Below are 20646 nucleotides of genomic sequence, written 5' to 3' on the forward strand. Positions count from 1 at the left end.
TCTGTGACATCCAGCTTTTAAACTGCTGCTAAGTAAAGTCAAGTAAAGTAGCTAACTTCTTAAAATCATTTTTCTTTACAGAGAAGTACAGCTATGTATCCTCTGCACTGCAATGAGAGATATTATGATGGATAATATGGCCTAGTGGTAGGATATATAAGGAGAACAATACTGGTCCAAGAATTGAGCCTTGAGGTACACCACATGAGACCACTGAAGTTGTTGATTTAAAGTGTCAGATTGGCACAGTTTGATTTACAGGAAAATAACCAGTCCAGCGCAGTGCCAGAGATACCATCCTATTGTTACTTACTTTTGCTTAGATTTAACACTAAGTATTTTTTAACATGAAAATTTTTTTTTTTTTAATTTAAAAAAGTTAAAAATTGGTTTTATTTTTTTCTCAGCTGACAACGAAGAAGACACACAGGACACTCACCAAGCACCGGCTAAACTCACACAGGACACACGCTGAGCACATCCTTAGGACAGACAGAACACACACTGAGGATAAGCTGAGGACACACAGAACAAACATATGTATAATAATAATAATAATAAACATATATAATAAACACACTGAAGACACTCCAACAGCCTACATTTTTTGAGTGTAGTACTAGAGTTCGATATCCAGTATTGGGCAGAGCTGCTAGCTTAACTAGTCTACATGTGGGATCAGGGATCAGTGCTACTGGCTAATTAGACTGACCTATTTAACAATAACAACAACAATAAAAAATAATAGTAATAATAATGATGACAGGCTGTCTTAAGTTAGAAAATGTCATTTTTATTAAAAGATGAATGACACAAGTACAGTCTCTGTTCATTGGTTCAGAAAAGTAAAAATTCTAAGAAATATTGCTGTTATTATTTGAAGTCATTTTGTGACTTATGGTACATACTCATATGGAAAGGATATAGTATTGATTATACTACTCTATCCATTTCAAATGTAAACTATCTCATAGGTAAGGTCAACATTGCTGTACTTTATTGATTACTGCACAGAACATAGACTGAATTTATGCACATTATTACTTGTTACGTTTGCTTTTAACATTAAAAACAGTTGAAATTAAGGTAATTCACAGAATTGTGGGAAATTCAGAGTTAAACTCTGTGTGTTCAGGGCGGTAGCGTTTGGGACATGATTTCTCTTTCTAATACTGTCTCTACCCTGAACTCTGTTTCCACCATCGGCACAAAGATATGAATCTGACATCATGACTTGGTGGTGATATGACTGTAATGATACCACAGTTTTAGACTCTGAGGCTCATTCAATTGTGTAAAATGCTAAAAGAAACTCAAACTGCAGTTTTAGACTTTGCAGTTGAACCAGATGCCCCCTGGTATCTACAGTGTGTACGAAGTGTATGCTCACAGAGTGTATGAAGTGTGTGCTCACAGTATATGAAGTGTGTGCTCACAGTGTGTATGAAGTGTATGCTTAGAGTGTATGAAGTGAGTTCTTACAGGGCATATTAATTGTATGCTTACAGAGCATATGTAGTGTATGCTTACATGACGTATGAAGTGGACAGAGTGTATGAAGTGTATGCTTACAGAATGTATGAAGTGTATGCTTATAGAGCGTATGAAGTGTATGCTTACAAAATGTAAGTCCCAACAGCCAGAAATAAAAATGTCAGTTCTGACCAGAAGTAACCTCTGCTGAAAATACTTTGACCTTTTCTGTTTGCGAATATCACAGCAGGACATGGTGCTGGCAGGTGGCCTTAGCTGTTAGCCCTCCTAATGTACACAGCACTGGCTTAGTAGTACCGTCCAATAGGCAGTGACCGCAGGCAGATGAAGCTGTTGGGGTACATCCCGAGACCCACGGGGTTCCCGTCCAGTCGGATCACATTCATGTTGGTGCGCAGGTAGCGTGTGGTGTTCCCTTTGCAGAAGGTCATGTCATTTATGGACGTGATGTTATTGTTCTGTGTGATGGAAAGAAACAGATGGACAGGGCTGTGATGGGGTTCTGTCTGTAATGGAGAAATAGGCACCACTCCTCATCCCTAAACATCAGTGTATAACCCCCCAACCCCTCTTTCTCTCTCTCACTTTAGAGGGGTATTTAGGGGTAGGGAGGGGTAATTAGAGGCAGGAGGGGGTGTTTAGGGGTGCATAGGGGTGTCTGATGGCAGGGAAGGGTGTTTAGGGGCTTACCTGCAGATGTACCACACGAAGACTCTCGGGAAGGTGTGGTACGGCCTCCAGCTCGTTGTCGGCCAGGTACAGGTAGGCCAGCTTGGTAAGCTTCTGCACAGAGGGACAAGGGGTCAGCACATCTGCATCTCCCACAGTTACAGCTCCAATCCATTTGGAAAAAGTCTGCCTTTTCACAAGGTGATTCTCACAACTTTACAACTAAGTACCAACACATTAACAGTATCTGTGTCACACTTCTGCTCTATACAATGCACCATACTGCTGTTTTACGCAGTAATTCTGTGTAAAATGTGCTATGTATCACAATGTGATTGAGTGATAGTTCACTGGTTCTAGGCCACTGACTCATTAGTGCTTCATGCTGGAGATGTTATTCTGTGTGGGTCCTGCAGGGGGCACCTTGAAAGCGTTGGCCTTCACCCCCTTGGTTTTGAGCTGGTTGTTGTTGGCATTGAAGGTGGTGAGCGTGGAGGGCAGCATGGGCAGCTTAACCAGCCTGTTTTCTGCCAGTGTCAGCTCTTCCAGCAGGAGGAGCTTGGAGAATGCTCCGTCCTCAATCTCTGAGATGAGGTTTCCTGTCAGATCAATCCTCTTCAGTGTTGCTGCAGTGAGAGAGAGAGGGTTTCTGTAGCATGCTACTGCAGCCTGGGTTATCTGCTTTGATAGGGTAAATTACCCCTTTTGAGTAGTCACTAAAATGAGCAATGTTCATTAGAAAAATTGTAATATTCAATTTCTGAAGCAACACAGGAAATGACAGAAGACCAGTAGATTGGGAACAGTGAATGAGATGAATGGTGTTATAAAACAGAATTATTGTTTGGCAGTATTGCCGTGCCTGGCCTCAGGGGCCGACCTGCGTCATGTGATCTGAACAGCGCCTGTAAAAGCACTCAGAATGCAGCTCACTGATGTCAGCAAAGTCTTTGTTGGTGATCTTGGTGATCTTGTTGTAGCGGGCATAGAGGTAGGCAGTTTCCTTGGGCAAAGGGGGCACAGCCGTCATGTCTGGCAGAACCTCCTCACAGTAGACCGACCCCGTCAGGCACACGCACATCAGGCATGTGGGCAGCTCTGAGACGGTGTTACACACCAGGACACAGGGACACGGGGATACAGGGACACAGGGATACGGGGACATGGGGATACAGGGACACAGGGACATGGGGACACAGGGATACGGGAACATGGGGAACAGGGATACAGGGACATGGGGATACAGGGACACAGGGATACGGGGACATGGGGATAAAGGGACACGGGGATACAGGGATACGGGGACATGGGCACACAGGGACACGGGGATACAGGGACACGGGGATACGGGGACACAGGAATACAGAGACATGGGGATACAGGGACACGGGGACACGGGGATACAGGGACACAGGGATACAGGAATACAGGGACACGGGGATACAGGAATACAGAGACATGGGGATACAGGGACACAGGGACACAGATACAGGGACACAGGAATACAGATACATGGGGATACAGGGACACGGGGACACAGGGATACGGGGACATGGGGATACAGAGACATGGGGATACAGGGAACAGGGAACGGGGAACAGGGAACAGGGACACAGGATACAGGGACATGGGGATACGGGGGATGCGGGACACAGGGACACGGGTCGGCAGATAATATGACATGGGGAAAACAACACACACAGTATCAATCAATGCACAGCAATAATCAAAATATTCAGTGACACGGGGACACAGGGATACGGGGACATGGGGATACAGAGACATGGGGACACAGGGATACAGAGACATGGGGATACAGGGACACGGGGACACAGGGATACGGGGACATGGGGATACGGGGTTGCGGGGACACAGGGACACGGGTCGGTCAGATTAAATATGTCAATGAGCAGGAAAACAACACACATCAGTAACTGTTCAAATCAAATGCATCAGCATATTAAATCAAAATATTAGTGAACACTAAAATTTTTAATTTCAAAGATTGAACTTATTTTGTCTTCCTGGAAAACCTGTCCATTGTATTAATTCTGCTGCTTGGACTGTGCAAGAAATGGTTTGCCATGCGAGTACTTTGTTGGGCTTTTTAGGAATTTGTAACTTTGCAAGCCAGATAACTGTCGTGGGAGAGTGAGTGTCTAAATATTTTACCAGTATCTGGACAATATTTATCACCTTTGTCATTTTATTGTGGTTGCCGTACAGTGCCATGAAAAAGTACCTAATTTCCTTTATTATTGCATATTTGTCACACTGAATGGTTTCAGATGTTCAGACAAAGGGAAACTGAGGAAACAAGACAAAAGACACAGTGCTGTCTGTGCAAGGCGTGCCACAGTGCCGTCTGTGCAAGGCGTGTCACAGTGCTGTCTGTGCAAGGCGTGTCACAGTGCTGTCTGTGCAAGGCGTGTCTGTGCAAGGCGTGTCACAGTGCCGTCTGTGCAAGGCGTGCCACAGTGCTGTCTGTGCAAGGCGTGTCTGTGCAAGGCGTGCCACAGTGCCGTCTGTGCAAGGCGTGTCACAGTGCGGTCTGTGCAAGGCGTGTCACAGTGCTGTCTGTGCAAGGCGTGTCTGTGCAAGGCGTGCCACAGTGCTGTCTGTGCAAGGCGTGTCACAGTGCTGTCTGTGCAAGGCGTGTCACAGTGCTTCCCGTGCAAGCGTGTCCTGTGAAGGCTGCACAGTGCTGTCTGTGCAAGGCGTGTCACAGTGCCTGTGCAAGGCGTGTCTGTGTCTGTGCAAGGCGTGCCACAGTGCCGTCTGTGCAAGGCGTGTCACAGTGCGGTCTGTGCAAGGCGTGTCTGTGCAAGGCGTGCCACAGTGCTGTCTGTGCAAGGCGTGTCACAGTGCGGTCTGTGCAAGGCGTGTCTGTGCAAGGCGTGTCACAGTGCTGTCTGTGCAAGGCGTGTCACAGTGCTGTCTGTGCAAGGCGTGTCACAGTGCTGTCTGTGCAAGGCGTGTCACAGTGCGGTCTGTGCAAGGCGTGTCACAGTGCTGTCTGTGCAAGGCGTGTCACAGTGCTGTCTGTGCAAGGCATGTCACAGTGCTGTCTGTGCAAGGCGTGCCACAGGTGTGAGTGCAGGTCAGTCTCACCTGCATCGTCCTTGTTAACAGCTGCTGGGGTGCTTTCAGGTTCGTCTGCCTGCAGGTGGGCAGGGCCTTGGTCTGAGTCTAGGATGCTGATGGCCGGAGTCTGCAAATTACACAAGCTGACCATAATATACTGCATGCTGTCAGTCTGAGACTCATACAGTTATTTATACAACGTATGCTCTTATTATTATATTATTTATTATTATATATTATTATAATTATTTATTTAGCATTTAACAGCATTTAATTAGTCAATTAAAGTACCTCAATTAATGGTTAACTCATCTCTCCGATTTTCTCAGGTTTGATTTTAAGTAGATTTTTGCAGTTACTATTTTTAATGTGAAAATGCAAACCACAGACATTACAGCCCCCCAGGATCAGGGATGAGAATCACTGCATTAGACCCATCTAGACTTCTGCTGTCTAGTAGCCTCCATTACTGTGTCAGACCATGATTTGAAACCCCAAAGGAACTCCATTTTCAATGTGTCCTAGCAAGCTGTTCCGCACTTCTGTTCCTATTCAGGGTTCGGCCCAATATCAGTGAAGCTTTTACTCTCTGGTGATTTCCGCCTACGTCATGTTTTTGAGGGAAATCGTCTTGGATAGCAGATCAACGATTCAAGTCTGTGGTGACATATGCATTTCATAATTCCATGATATTAGGAACACCCACTTAAATTCATTGAGAGTATAAGGCAAATGACCAAAGTGAACACAGGAATAAATACTGAGATCCATGTTCTCTCATAGGAACCTCTTGATAAGTGTTGGATATCAGACATGATTCTGAATAACCTGGTATCTGTTACGGTACTGGACATCTGACATAATTATGCCCAAATACCTTCCCTGAGGCTTCTGTTGTCCAGGTTATGAAGCCAGAATTCATTAATGCTGATCTCACAACACCCCACTACACCAACAAATTACTCTCAATATCCACACTACACCAACAATTACCCTCAATAGCCACACTACACCAACAAATTACCATCAAAATCCACACTACACCAACAAATTACCATCAAAATCCACACTACACCAACAAATTAATCTCAAAATCCACACTACACCAACAATTACCCACAATATCCACACTACACCAACAAATTATTCTCAATCCACACTACACCAAATTACTCTCAAAATCCACACTACATCATCAATTACTCTCAATATCCACATTGCATCAATCGATTACTCTCCTCAAACTCCACACTACACTAATAATTTATTCTCAAAATGATCAATCATTATCGCCTGCAAATTCATAGAAAACATAGAAAATTATAGAATCATATGCATAATCACAGAAATAAATTTTTAGTTTGGTAAATTCCTCAAATTAATTGCAAACTTAATATTCTCCTGTATTTAGGGCAGTGCTTGACACCACATCAGGCTTTGGTTCCTCTCTGTGTTAACTCTTTAACCCTAAGCCTGCCTCACCAGAACTATGGTCAAAACTAGCATGCTGTTTCGTCTATTACTTCAGGTTTCACACCGTCTCTTTTAGAGAAGGTTGAGCATAAAGAGAATGCAGTTTAGAGAAGGTCAAGCATAAAGAGAATGCTGTTTAGAGAAGGTTGAGCATAAAGAGAATGCAGTTTAGAGAAGGTCAAGCATAAAGAGAATGCTGTTTAGAGAAGGTTGAGCATAAAGAGCATGCAGTTTAGAGAAGGTTGAGCATAAAGAGAATGCAGTTTAGAGAAGGTCAAGCATAAAGAGAATGCTGTTTAGAGAAGGTTGAGCATAAAGAGAATGCAGTTTAGAGAAGGTTGAGCATTAAGTGGATGCGGTTTAGAGAAGGTCGAGCATAAAGAGCATGCAGTTTAGAGAACGTTGAGCATAAAGAGCATGCAGTTTAGAGAAGGTTGAGCATAAAGTGGATGCAGTTTAGAGAAGGTTGAGCATAAAGAGGATGCAGTTTAGAGAAGGTTGAGCATAAAGAGGATGCAGTTTAGAGAACGTTGAGCATAAAGAGCATGCAGTTTAGAGAAGGTTGAGCATAAAGTGGATGCAGTTTAGAGAAGGTTGAGAATAAAGAGGATGCAGTTTAGAGAAGGTTGAGCATAAAGAGGATGCAGATTAGAGAAGGTTGCGCATAAAGAGGATGCAGTTTAGAGAAGGTTGAGCATAAAGAGGATGCAGATTAGAGAAGGTCAAGCATAAAGAGAATGCAGTTTAGAGAAGGTCAAGCATAAAGAGAATGCTGTTTAGAGAAGGTTGAGCATAAAGAGAATGCAGTTTAGAGAAGGTCAAGCATAAAGAGAATGCTGTTTAGAGAAGGTTGAGCATAAAGAGCATGCAGTTTAGAGAAGGTTGAGCATAAAGAGAATGCAGTTTAGAGAAGGTCAAGCATAAAGAGAATGCTGTTTAGAGAAGGTTGAGCATAAAGAGAATGCAGTTTAGAGAAGGTTGAGCATTAAGTGGATGCGGTTTAGAGAAGGTCGAGCATAAAGAGCATGCAGTTTAGAGAAGGTTGAGCATAAAGAGGATGCAGTTTAGAGAAGGTTGAGCATAAAGAGGATGCAGTTTAGAGAACGTTGAGCATAAAGAGCATGCAGTTTAGAGAAGGTTGAGCATAAAGAGGATGCAGTTTAGAGAACGTTGAGCATAAAGAGCATGCAGTTTAGAGAAGGTTGAGCATAAAGTGGATGCAGTTTAGAGAAGGTTGAGAATAAAGAGGATGCAGTTTAGAGAAGGTTGAGCATAAAGAGGATGCAGATTAGAGAAGGTTGCGCATAAAGAGGATGCAGTTTAGAGAAGGTTGAGCATAAAGAGGATGCAGATTAGAGAAGGTTGAGAATAAAGAGGATGCAGTTTAGAGAAGATTGAGCATAAAGAGCATGCAGTATCATCTCTGCTGCATTAGTTTACTCTTGAGGTTTTCCTATCATTTTACGAAGCATTCATTTAAATCTGAGACATGAATACCGGTGCAAGAATTATAATAGCTAAACAAAGGAACCATTGGACCAGCAAAGTACTATCTCAATATTTCATGGAAAAACATAAAATCTCAATTCATATAATTGGGCCATTTAGAATGAATGACATTTTAAAGTAACATGGCTATTGGAATTGTATAAATATTTCTCTCTGTAAAAACAACTAATTACACAGGGCAGGTCATTTTTTATGTGAAACAGTTCTTGTTTTGCAATCATTTCTTTCTCTGTTAACCCAACATACTTGTATGCGGAAGATCACATTCAGGTGAATAGTTGCTAAAAGACCTGGGTCACTATTTCCCAGGTAGTGCGGATATGTGTGCTTTTCACCCACTCCAGTCATTATGGTCCTTCGGTGGAGTTCCCACCAAGTTTCCACAGGCAGAACTCCTGCTAAACAGCCAATTAATCTTCCCTCCATTAAACCAATGGCAGACATTCAACATTGATGTAAATCTTGTGTAGTAATTGTATAACAAAGTGTGTGTGTGTGCGCGCGTGCATGCGTGCGTGCGCGTGCGTGTGTGTGTGTGTGTGTGTGTGTGTGCGCGATTGTGTGTGCGTATGCTCTGTAGTTACACTACACCTATCTCTGTAGTTACAGTAATGCCCAGTAAAGTTGGATTTGTATACTTTACAATAATTGTTGGATTGTTCTGTGAGAAATGAAACTATAGTTCCCGTCAGAGATCTTGGCATATGGTGCATGGAGTCAAAATGTCACCCAGAGAATCCCAAATGAAACTGCAGTACCTTTGGTTTCTTAGCCTCCTTGAAAATGCCGGAACGGAGTGAGGCATCCTCTTGACTACGGCTCGCAGGTGTGTGTTTGTACAGAGGGCTCCAGTCCTGGGTTTTACCTGCATAGCACACAACCCCGGGCACCAGCAGCAGGGACAAAAGCATGGTTCTGAGCTCCATCTCTCTCTCTCTCTTGCTCGCTCTCTCTCTCTCCGCACGTGCTCAGTGTGGTCTGAGAGCAGGTACGGCTGTGCACTCTCTTAATGCCTGAGAATAAAGTCCGATCTTTTCCAAAACAGAATTTCAAGCCTTTATGAGCTGCTGCCAGGGAATACTTGCTCTTCTGGAGGATTTTTAACCCTGTACCTGCCGAACAGAGAGCAGGGGAACAGCTGTGTTTGTCTCCAGGTTTCCTGCTTTAAAGAGTGCATCTCCGTTTCGCATAAAGGCAACACAACTCATTCTGGAATTTTAAACATTGACATTCAGATTTTTTTTTTTTTTCAGTGGCTTATTTTAATAAAAATCAAACTGTAATTACAGTGAGGTATGGAAATCTTCACAAATTAAGATACATAAAATACAACTTTATCTCTTAGCATGATTTAAAAGTGAATAAAATAATATTATCATTAATTTTGATGCCATGTATTGTTGCCATTTAAATTTCAGCCTGATCCATCTAGTGAGACTGTGCAAGATAAATGGCCACTGCGCCCCAGCCAGGAAAGAGCTGACAGGATGTCTGATGATTTATATGCTGAACTTTTAACTTTAATTTTAATTTATGACTTTTTAAATTACATTTTTTTAAGTCATTTACCAAGTGTTCTACTTTATAAACTTTGAAAAATTGAGCATTGGCCAGATGGCATCCTTCATGACAGTTTTTTCCATGACCTGTTTGAATTTCCCATGTACATTCAGACCTGGGTCACCTGTGGACATGGCTTTGATTCAGGAGGCTCTAAAGGGACGTGTGAGGTGGAGAATATTTGTAAATGACAAGTTGTCCACTTGTCATTGGAGTCATAGGCAGATCATCTGAACTATCACTACATACACTGGTAGCCTGGAGCTTCTGATTGTGTGTTTCTGATTTAGTATAATGTATATATCAGGTGCTGAAGCTGTTGCTTGTGATGTTTATGTTTTAGGGAAAAACCTGCCTATGTGTGCTGTGTGCTGTGGTGAATTTTGAAGGCTAAAGCCTCATCACATCACATCTGTGCCACAAACAGCATTTGTTATTCTAATTTATTTGAAAGTTTTTAAAAGTTCTTTTGGCCATACCGGGATATTCCCTCTATTTGGCTCTGAAGCGTGAGGCTGGATATCATTTCCTTTCTGCTTATAAAACTCCTGTCCAGCTCTGTAGCTCTGTAGAGCTGCCACTGCCTCATGCCACCAGCTCTGTAGCTCTGTAGAGCTGCCACTGCCTCATGCCACCAGCTCTGTAGCTCTGTAGAGCTGCCACTGCCTCATGCCACCAGCTCTGTAGCTCTGTAGAGCTGCCACTGCCTCATGCCACCAGCTCTGTAGCTCTGTAGAACTGCCACTGCCTCATGCCACCAGCTCTGTAGCTCTGTAGAACTGCCACTGCCTCATGCCACCAGCTCTGTAGCTCTGTAGAGCTGCCACTGCCTCATGCCACCAGCTCTGTAGCTCTGTAGAGCTGCCACTGCCTCATGCCACCAGCTCTGTAGCTCTGTAGAGCTGCCACTGCCTCATGCCACCAGCTCTGTAGCTCTGTAGAGCTGCCACTGCCTCATGCACACCACTCCTGTCACTCTGTCAGTGCTGCCACTGCCTCATGCCACAGCTCGTAGCTCTTAGAACTGCCACCCTCATGCCACCAGCTCTGTAGCTCTGTAGAACTGCCATGCCTCATGCCACCAGCCTCTGTAGCTCTGTAGAGCTGCCATGCCTATGACAGGACTCTGTAGCTCTGTAGAGCTGCCACTGCCTCATGCCACCAGCTCTGTAGCTCTGTAGAGCTGCCACTGCCTCATGCCACCAGCTCTGTAGCTCTGCAGAACTGCCAGTGCCTCATGCCAGCATGTAAAATTCTATCCTGTTCAAATCTGGAAATCAGTTGCTAAAGTCGATATAACTGTGCCCTCGCTGGTTATGCGTATTCATGTGCAGGTATCTTCATAATATACAGAAATGGGTTTACACCCAGCCAAATTTTATTACAGCAAATACTGGTAACCTTGTATTAACATATCATACATTTCTTGAAATCATTGCTATCAGCATAAATCTTATCATTTCATTGAAATACATCAATAGGTTTGATATAACTGAGCCAGCTGCTGTTGCGTACATAATCTCAATCAGAAGTTTACAGTCTTCATGCATATTTTTCTATAAATATATGGTAGACCTGCAACATCATGTTATGGTTAGATCTCATGAACATGAGAAACCAGCACAATTTTAGATAACTGTCCTAATGCACAGGAGATCTATCAGCATGAGATAACCCTAACACTGTCACAGGAATCTCATCAGGTATGTAGGTAGTAACTGTCAGGAGACTTTATCCAGGATAATAACCCTAACCCTAACCCTGTCCACAGGAGATCTCATCCAGCGATGAGATAACCCTAACCCTAACCCTGTCCACAGGAGATCTCATCCAGCGATGAGATAACCCTAACCCTGTCCACAGGAGATCTCATCCAGCGATTTGTGGAGTCTGGCATTGATATTATCCATGTGTCATGTCTGCCTGAGTTACAGCATCTTCACCCAATCCAGCATTTATGTGATATTCTGGGGTTATTCTGCTCTTTGTGTTAATATTCACAATATGATACTGCACCCAGAGTTAATATTCACAATATAATACTGCACCCAGGGTTAATATTCACAATATAATACTGCACCCAGGGTTAATATTCACAATATAATACTGCACCCAGGGTTAATATTCACAATATAATACTGCACCCAGAGTTAATATTCACAATATAATACTGCACCCAGAGTTACTATTCACAATATAATACTGCACCCAGGGTTAATATTCACAATATAATACTGCACCCAGGGTTAATATTCACAATATAATACTGCACCCAGGGTTAATATTCACAATATAATACTGCACCCAGGTTATATATCACAATATAATACTGCACCCAGAGTTACTATTCACAATATAATACTGCACCCAGAGTTACTATTCACAATATAATACTGCACCCAGAGTTAATATTCACAATATAATACTGCACCCAGAGTTAATATTCACAATATAATACTGCACCCAGAGTTAATATTCACAATATAATACTGCACCCAGGGTTAATATTCACAATATAATACTGCACCCAGGGTTAATATTCACAATATAATACTGCACCCAGGGTTAATATTCACAATATAATACTGCACCCAGAGTTAATATTCACAATATAATACTGCACCCAGAGTTAATATTCACAATATAATACTGCACCCAGGTTAATATTCACAATATAATACTGCACCCAGAGTTAATATTCACAATATAATACTGCACCCAGGTTAATATTCACAATATATCACAGTACTGAAGCCCAGAGTTACTATTCACAATATAATATGCACCAGAGTTACTATTCACAATATAATACTGCACCCAGAGTTACTATTCACAATATAATACTGCACCCAGAGTTAATATTCACAATATAATACTGCACCCAGAGTTAATATTCACAATATAATACTGCACCCAGAGTTACTATTCACAATATAATACTGCACCCAGAGTTACTATTCACAATATAATACTGCACCCAGAGTTACTATTCACAATATAATACTGCACCCAGAGTTAATATTCACAATATAATACTGCACCCAGAGTTACTATTCACAATATAATACTGCACCCAGAGTTAATATTCACAATATAATACTGCACCCAGAGTTACTATTCACAATATAATACTGCACCCAGAGTTAATATTCACAACGTAACCCTGAGACCAGAGTTCATATAATTTGTGGTGTAAACACTGCCAGGCTGAAGACTCACAGTCTCACAGATGGAAGCATGGAGAGCCTTTCCAGACCATATGGTTCACATTAAAGAAGCATTAATGTCACGAAATAAGTCCGACCCGGAGAATAACACCCTGACACAGGCGTACTACAGAACATTAACACTGTAAAAACATTCTCCGCCCCTGGCCCATGGCCAGAGACGGTAGTGTGGTGTAACTGAAAACACAGCTGCCATCTGAAGTACATACGCTCCTCCCTCGCCCCCACCAGCACCCCCCCACAGCCATCTCCACTGTATCTTGCACTTTGTTATTTTCACCAATATATGCTGCTGTATATAATATCCATATGTCAGTGTTTACAGTAGTACAGTGCAACTAATACAAGAGATATGCAATTACAAAAGCATGCAAAAATGTGACCTCACATTTAGCCTTGAACTTGGAAGAACTGGTTACTTTTAAAACTCACCTGAAAATGTGCCGTGCTTACCTGTGTGTGTGTGTGTGCGTGTGTGCGTGCGTGCGTGCGTGCGTGTATTTATTCATATTTATCCAAAGGTCCAAGGCAGTCAAAGCTACATACGGAATGAGCAATCTGAAGAGATGCTGCATTACAAAAAGGTATTTTAAATTTGTTGGAATATCAGAATGGTGAGTAACACTCTTTATACCCTGCAGTAGAATCAGTCTGTGCCATGTTTTGCCTGATTACCAGCATTTCCCTGCACACTTCATGTGTGCAACCAGATATATGGGCTCGATCCATGTGCCCGTTTCACTTGGGTTGGCTGCTTGGTTGAGGTATCATCACTGAGACTGAATCTAGGGGTTCTTTAGAGAATGCAAAGTTGGAAGCAACATTCCTCCACTGCACCCCCACCCCCTCATTTTTTTAAAGGTTAGACGAAGCCATTTTCCATTCAGATCCTTGGCACTGTGCTGGAATGTAATCCTGAAATCTGCTCTGTCTGCATTTGAAGAAATAATTTGTAAAACAGAGGGGATTTTTTTTCCATTCTCAGGATGTGAAGGGGATTTCAGGAGAATATTTGTTTATTTACTGGTTAATACTTCATCCAAACAGAAAGATTGCTTAGAAATATCTGAATGTCTGAATGGCTATATGACCCAGCCTGGTTCCAGCTCCACAGTGGGAATGAGCTATAATGACCCAGCCTGGTTCCAGCTCTGCAGTGGGAAAGGGGTATAATGACCCAGCCTGGTTCCAGCTCTGCAGTGGGAAAGGGGTGTAATGACCCAGCCTGGTTCCAGCTCTGCGGTGGGAAAGGGGTGTAATGACCCAGCCTGGTTCCAGCTCTGCAGTGGGAAAGGGGTATAATGACCCAGCCTGGTTCCAGCTCTGCAGTGGGAAAGGGGTGTAATGACCCAGCCTGGTTCCAACTCTGCAGTGGGAAAGGGGTGTAGTGACCCAGCCTGGTTCCAGCTCTATAGTAGGAAAGGGCTATAATGACCCAGCCTGGTTCAGCTCTACAGTGGGAAAGGGCTACAATGACCCAGCCTGTTTCCAGCTCTACAGTGGGAATGGGGCATAATGACCCAGCCTGGTTCCAGCTCTGCAGTGGGAAAGGGGTGTAATGACCCAGCCTGGCTCCAGCTCTACAGTGGGAATGGGGTATAATGACCCAGCCTGGTTCCAGCTCTGCAGTGGGAAAGGGGTGTAATGACCCAGCCTGGCTCCAGCTCTATAGTAGGAAAGGGCTACAATGACCCAGCCTGGTTCCAGCTCTACAGTGGGAAAGGGGTGTAATGACCCAGCCTGGTTCCAGCTCTACAGTGGGAAAGGGCTATAATGACCTTGCCTGGTTCCAGCTCTACAGTGGGAAAGGGCTACAATGACCCAGCCTGGTTCCAGCTCTACAGTGGGAATGGGGTATAATGACCCAGCCTGGTTCCAGCTCTACAGTGGGAATGGGGTATAATGACCCAGCCTGGTTCCAGCTCTGCAGTGGGAAAGGGGTGTAATGACCCAGCCTGGCTCCAGCTCTATAGTAGGAAAGGGCTACAATGACCCAGCCTGGTTCCAGCTCTACAGTGGGAATGGGGTATAATGACCCAGCCTGGTTCCAGCTCTGCAGTGGGAAAGGGGTATAATGACCCAGCCTGGCTCCAGCTCTATAGTAGGAAAGGGCTACAATGACCCAGCCTGGTTCCAGCTCTACAGTGGGAGAGGGGTGTAATGACCCAGCCTGGTTCCAGCTCTACAGTGGAAAAGGGCTATAATGACCCAGCCTGGTTCCAGCTCTACAGTGGGAAAGGGCTATAATGAGCCAGCCTGGTTCCAGCTCTACAAGGGGAAAGGGCTATAATGAGCCAGCCTGGTTCCAGCTCTACAGTGGGAAAGGGCTATAATGAGCCAGCCTGGTTCCAGCTCTGCAGTGGGAAAAGGGCTATAATGACCCAGCCTGGTTCCAGCTCTACAGTGGGAATGGGGTATAATGCTCTAAAGCACAGATAAGAGGGTGCATCCTGCCTGGACATTGCTGTTGTAACCAGCCTGTGTTTTTGCCGTAAATAATAAGCTGTATTAATGAGTCTGAAATGTCGTTCTCTGAGTCCTGCTGTATAACAGTAGTTTCTGTGTGAATGAATAGCAGTTTATTTCAGTAAATATTCCTCCCTCTTGCCTCAGTAAGAACACAGAACACAGGTACACCCACACCTTCTAGGGCCCAGGACAATCCATTCTGCTTTCGAAGCTGGTTCTGCATGATATGAGCATGTTCATGTTCTGCATGATATGAGCACGTTCAGGTTCTAGGTAAAGGCTCTATCACCTGTGATAAAGGCTCTATCGCCTGCAGTAGGTAAAAGTTCTATCACCTGCGATAGGTAAAGATTCTATCACCCATAGTAGGAAAAGGCTCTATCACCCACGGTAGTTAAAGGCTCTGTCACCTGTTCACCTGTAGTAAAAGCTCTATCACCTGTAGTAAAGGCTCTATCACCACCCTGCAACAGCACTAGAAGCAACACAGAGTCCATCATGGTTTAGTATGTAATCAGGTAGTCTACACCTAAGAGACTTGGGTCCAACTACCATTATCTCCCTTTTGTCAAAATTCAGCAAGAGAAAGCTGTGTGTTAACCATTCATTTATAACTGTGAGAAAGATTTCCATCTTTGATAGTCAAACTACTTCAGGCTTGACTGAACCAGTACATGGACAGGATGTCTGAAATATTACATTACATTACATTACATTATAGGTATTTAGCTGACGCTCTTATCCAGAGCGACTTACAACAGAGTAACCAAACTCAGGATCAAGTCCGCTTAAGTCCATTGAACAACATGTAGATAAAAAGCCTTTACTATGATGCATACAATAAGGAGAAACAAGATAGTCTGAACAAAAATTTTTTTTTTTTTTTTTTTTTATAGTTATGGGAGGGGGTTTAGGGAAGAGGAGAGAGGTACACAGAGAAGAGGTGCGTCTTGAGTTTCCGTTTGAAGGTGCTCAGACACTCTGCTGTTCTGACCTCCACTGGAAGATCGTTCCACCATCGTGGGGCCAGAACTGCAAAGAGTCGAGACCTTGTTGCTGCTCGTGTAGGGGGAGGAATCAGCCGCCCTGTAGTAGCCGATCGGAGCGATCTGGCCGGCTTGTAGGGTCTGATCATCTTCTGCAGATAACCAGGAGCTGACCCCTTGACTGCTTGGAAAGCAAGCACCAGTGTCTTAAACCGGATGCGAGCTTGCACTGGTAGCCAGTGGAGGGAGATGAGGAGGGAGTGACGTGGGAGTCACGAGGGAGGTTGTAAACCAGACGTGCTGCTGCATTCTGGATGAGCTGAAGGGGTCTGGTGGCTGATGCTGGGAGGCCAGCCAGGAGGGAGTTGCAGTAGTCCAGACGTGACAGTATCATGGCCTGGACCAGGAGCTGTGTGGAATAATTGGTGAGGAGTGGTCTTATTCTGCGGATATTGTACAGGATGAACCTGCACGACCGGGTGGTTGCCGCGATATTCTCAGAGAGTGACAGCCTGTTGTCGAGCACAACTCCAAGATTTCGGGCACTCTGTGAAGGGTGTAGGGGAGTGTCTCCTAAAGAAATGGGGAGATGAGAAGTGGGAGAGGTAAGAGAAGGAATATGGAGAAGTTCCGTTTTGTTTGTGTTGAGCTTGAGCTGGTGTTTGGTCATCCAGCTCTGGATGTCACTCAGGCAGGCGGATATGCGATATCATATCATAGATTATGGATCTGTTTAAGACACGTATTTAGTAAAATATAAATATGTAATAAATTAGAATTTTACCAAAAATGTACAAATCAGACTGTTTATGGGGATATATTATATATGCATGTGTGTTCCACTACACTGAAACCTCTGGATCATAGAGTACTTCGTTTTATTACAGGTAACAACTTTAAAAATCACCATTGCGGTTTACATAACAGTGTAAGCTGGAAGTCCTGGTCCAGCAGAAGGGCTCAGAGTTAGTTTCATTTTTGTGCAAGGCTCTTCTTCAGAAACTCCTTGCCTACCTCACATTTATCGGTCAAGTCTTTACTGCTCAGGAATCCTTCCCTCAAAACTGGCTTGTTCTTTACAGTCCCTCTGCCCCACTGAACCTGTGGAGAGCAGCTTTTAGTTTCTATTCACCACAGACTTGGAATGTCCTCCAAAATAAACCGAAGCTGTAGTTCCTAGTCCTAGAGGGTCATTCATTACATTTACATTACATAACCCTAACCCATTCCCACACCGTATTACAGGGCCTGGCCACAGAGGAATGTATGTGTGTTTATCCTCGCTTCTCTACTGTCCATTATTCTGTATATTTTGTTACTTTGTATATTTTGTTGTTCTTTGAACTTTTGTAATCAGGGCTCTTGTAAAACAGACATATGTCACAAAGGGACTCCCTGAATAAATAAAGGATACAAAATTCCATTTTCCTCTAAAACTGACTTTTCACAAATTCCTTCTTTGAGGAAATATTTATATAGCCTAGTTTCGCCAGCCTCTTGGCCATTGCTAAAGAAAGGCTCCATTTTAATCAGAAATCTGAGCGCGTCTCAACGAATCTGCAGCCACATCTGGCCAGATCAAATGTCATCAGACACAAAGGACCCACATACATCCGATTATCAGATCTTCGAAACCACCTCTGGATGTGGATGAGGATGCGTTCTTTCAGTCGTGTAAATGCAGAGTAATGGAATCCATTCAACTTTGAGTTCCCAAAAAAAGAAAAAAGAGAAGAAGTGTTTCCTGACAGTATTGCTCATACTTGGGGTTGAGAGAATTCACCTGTATTTCGGTGACCAAGGGGTAATGAGGGCCTTTCAAATAGGTGCCAGATCACCGGTAATCATTAAATTACTACTTAGCTGCAGGCACAGAATGACGGCCCATGTTAATATTGGTTGACTCTTAAGTATTGGACCGAGTGTTGAGTATTAGTTTCAGTATAGTAGAAATAGTTGTTTAAGGATGTTGAAAATGTTGTGGTACATTGCTCATCTATGCTGTGGACCTGTTTCGGTGCTCAATATGCATTAATCACCTGCTCCAGATCTAGCTAACTTACTGGCTGGCTGACTCCGTGAGACATACAGATTAGTTTGACTGTTTTCTTTTCCAGGTGTGCTATGCTCATTGCACTCTGTCATTGAAAACCATACAGCAAAATTGAAGACAAATTAGCTTGAAGCCTTTCCACCCACTGGGTATGGTAACATTTTTGATGTCTCTCTCTCTTTCATGCGCTCTCTCTCTCTCTCACAATCTCTCTCTCTCTCAAATTACAAACACATGGAGCCTGTCTGCAGGATTATTAATTTTAGGAATAATTGAATAGAAATGCTTTGGAAAAACAATCTGTCTTTTCATGCTATGCTGTGTCTGGTTCACATCAGGCTGTTTTCGGATCTCCCTAATATATTTGTTTGGCTGCATTTACTAGTTTTGGTTTTGTAGTTTACGCTTTAAATAAACAGAACATTTCTGTCCGGATTGCAATATGGCACTCTGCATTTTGGTGTGAAATTAATCACTTTTTTATTTATTTCAGTTTAATCTAAATAAGATAGTTTTATTTTATTTTTTTTTTGCATCCATCCCTTCATCTGAATTCCTCTTCATGATTCAACACAACTTGCTTTTAAATGTAACCAGCTGCACATTTTCACTGTGTTGCTTACAGTAGAGGTTTGTGGAGTGCTGTTGGGTTATTTTGTGAACGTACATGGTGGGTTATTGTTGGGTTATTGTGTGAACGTACATGGTGTGAGCATGTCTGTAGAGGGTTGTGAAGTGCTGTTGGGTTATTGTGTGAACGTACACGATGTGAGCATGTTTGTAGAGGGTTGTGAAGTGCTGTTGGGTTATTGTGTGAACATACACGATGTGAGCATGTCTGTAGAGGGTTGTGAAGTGCTGTTGGGTTATTGTGTGAACGTACACGGTGTGAGTATGTCTGTAGAGGGTTGGGAAGTGCTGTTGGGTTATTGTGTGAACGTACACGGTGTGAGCATGTCATGATTCGATCCTATACGCCTGCTTGACCACTCCGCTCTGCAGCAGCAGGGCGCCTTATACCCCCTCCCACCCGAGCAAAGGGATCACAGGGCTTCTCCACCCTAGCTCCCCAGTGGTGGAACGAACTCCCTGTCCCTCTTCGAACCTCTCCCTCACTACCCTTTTTCCACCGTGGTCTGAAGACTCATCTCTTCAGACTATACCTGGACTAACTACCACCACTCTGTATATTTCATTCTAAATCCACAACCCCCCCACCCCCTTCATGACACCTGTTACATGTTCCCCCATCCCAGCACTTTTTGGTAATTTGTATTTGTCCTAATACTGTAGCTTGTTCTTCTGCCTAGTTGGCTTTGCAGCGGTTAGGTCAGAATAGTGTTCCCTGTTTGAACTAAACTGTGTTCTTGGCTAGAAATAACTGTACAAAATAAGTATTGTATCTTATTGAACCTGTGTTTTGTAGTTGTCCATGACCATGAAATGCACTTTTTGTATGTCGCTTTGGATAAAAGCACCTGCCAAATAAATGTAATGGTTGTGAAACAACTTGTGATGATGTTTCAGGGTCTTATACAGAAAGACAATATTTTGATTGCAATTATTCAGATATATGTTTTTAGAAACAAATCATTTCTTGGGGCCAGTCTGGGTGCAGTACTGTGCTTAGCAATGAGAGACTTTGTGTTAACTAGCTTCCATTCTGTAATGTGCTGGAAGATGCTGCACACTGAGGACAACCTGCTTATTGTCCATCATTTTCCTGTGACAGAAGAATGAGCCAGCAAGACTGCCTTGGAAAATACATAATAAATACGTAATAAAATTTTCTTTTCCATTTTTAGCTGAATAAGTGTTATTTTTAATGACTGTTCCAGGACAGCCCTCTTGAATGGATGTGTGTTTGAAAACCAGGCTGAACTGCTTTTTTAATGGAGTGAAATTATTAAAAAGCGTGTTTGGAAAAATATAACTTTCAAGATTTAGAACAGATCCAGTGATCTGTTACATGTGTTATATGCCGATGTTGAAGCGGCATAGGTCAGGTCAGGATGTGTTGGGTCAAGTTGGTATGTGTTTGGTCAGGTTAGGGTGTGTTTGGTCAGGTGGTCAGGTTGGTGTGTTGGTCAGGTCGATGTGTGTTTGGTCAGGTTGGTATGTG

The 20646-nt window shown here is 43.3% G+C and overlaps 1 protein-coding gene across 1 annotated transcript; it reads right to left on the reverse strand.

Moving 5' to 3' along the window:
* Positions 1-772: 772 nt before the first annotated feature.
* On the reverse strand, positions 773-9356 carry ognb (osteoglycin, paralog b). Its single transcript, XM_064300304.1, has 6 exons — positions 8988-9356; positions 5275-5374; positions 3097-3261; positions 2587-2789; positions 2185-2277; positions 773-1952 (listed from the first exon to the last, which is right to left on the reverse strand). The coding sequence occupies exons 1-6, from the start codon at positions 9153-9155 to the stop codon at positions 1782-1784; spliced, it is 900 nt and encodes a 299-aa protein (XP_064156374.1). The 5' UTR covers positions 9156-9356; the 3' UTR covers positions 773-1781.
* Positions 9357-20646: the final 11290 nt, after the last annotated feature.

This window comes from Anguilla rostrata, chromosome 11 (assembly GCF_018555375.3).
Source record: "Anguilla rostrata isolate EN2019 chromosome 11, ASM1855537v3, whole genome shotgun sequence".
Taxonomy (NCBI): domain Eukaryota; kingdom Metazoa; phylum Chordata; class Actinopteri; order Anguilliformes; family Anguillidae; genus Anguilla; species Anguilla rostrata.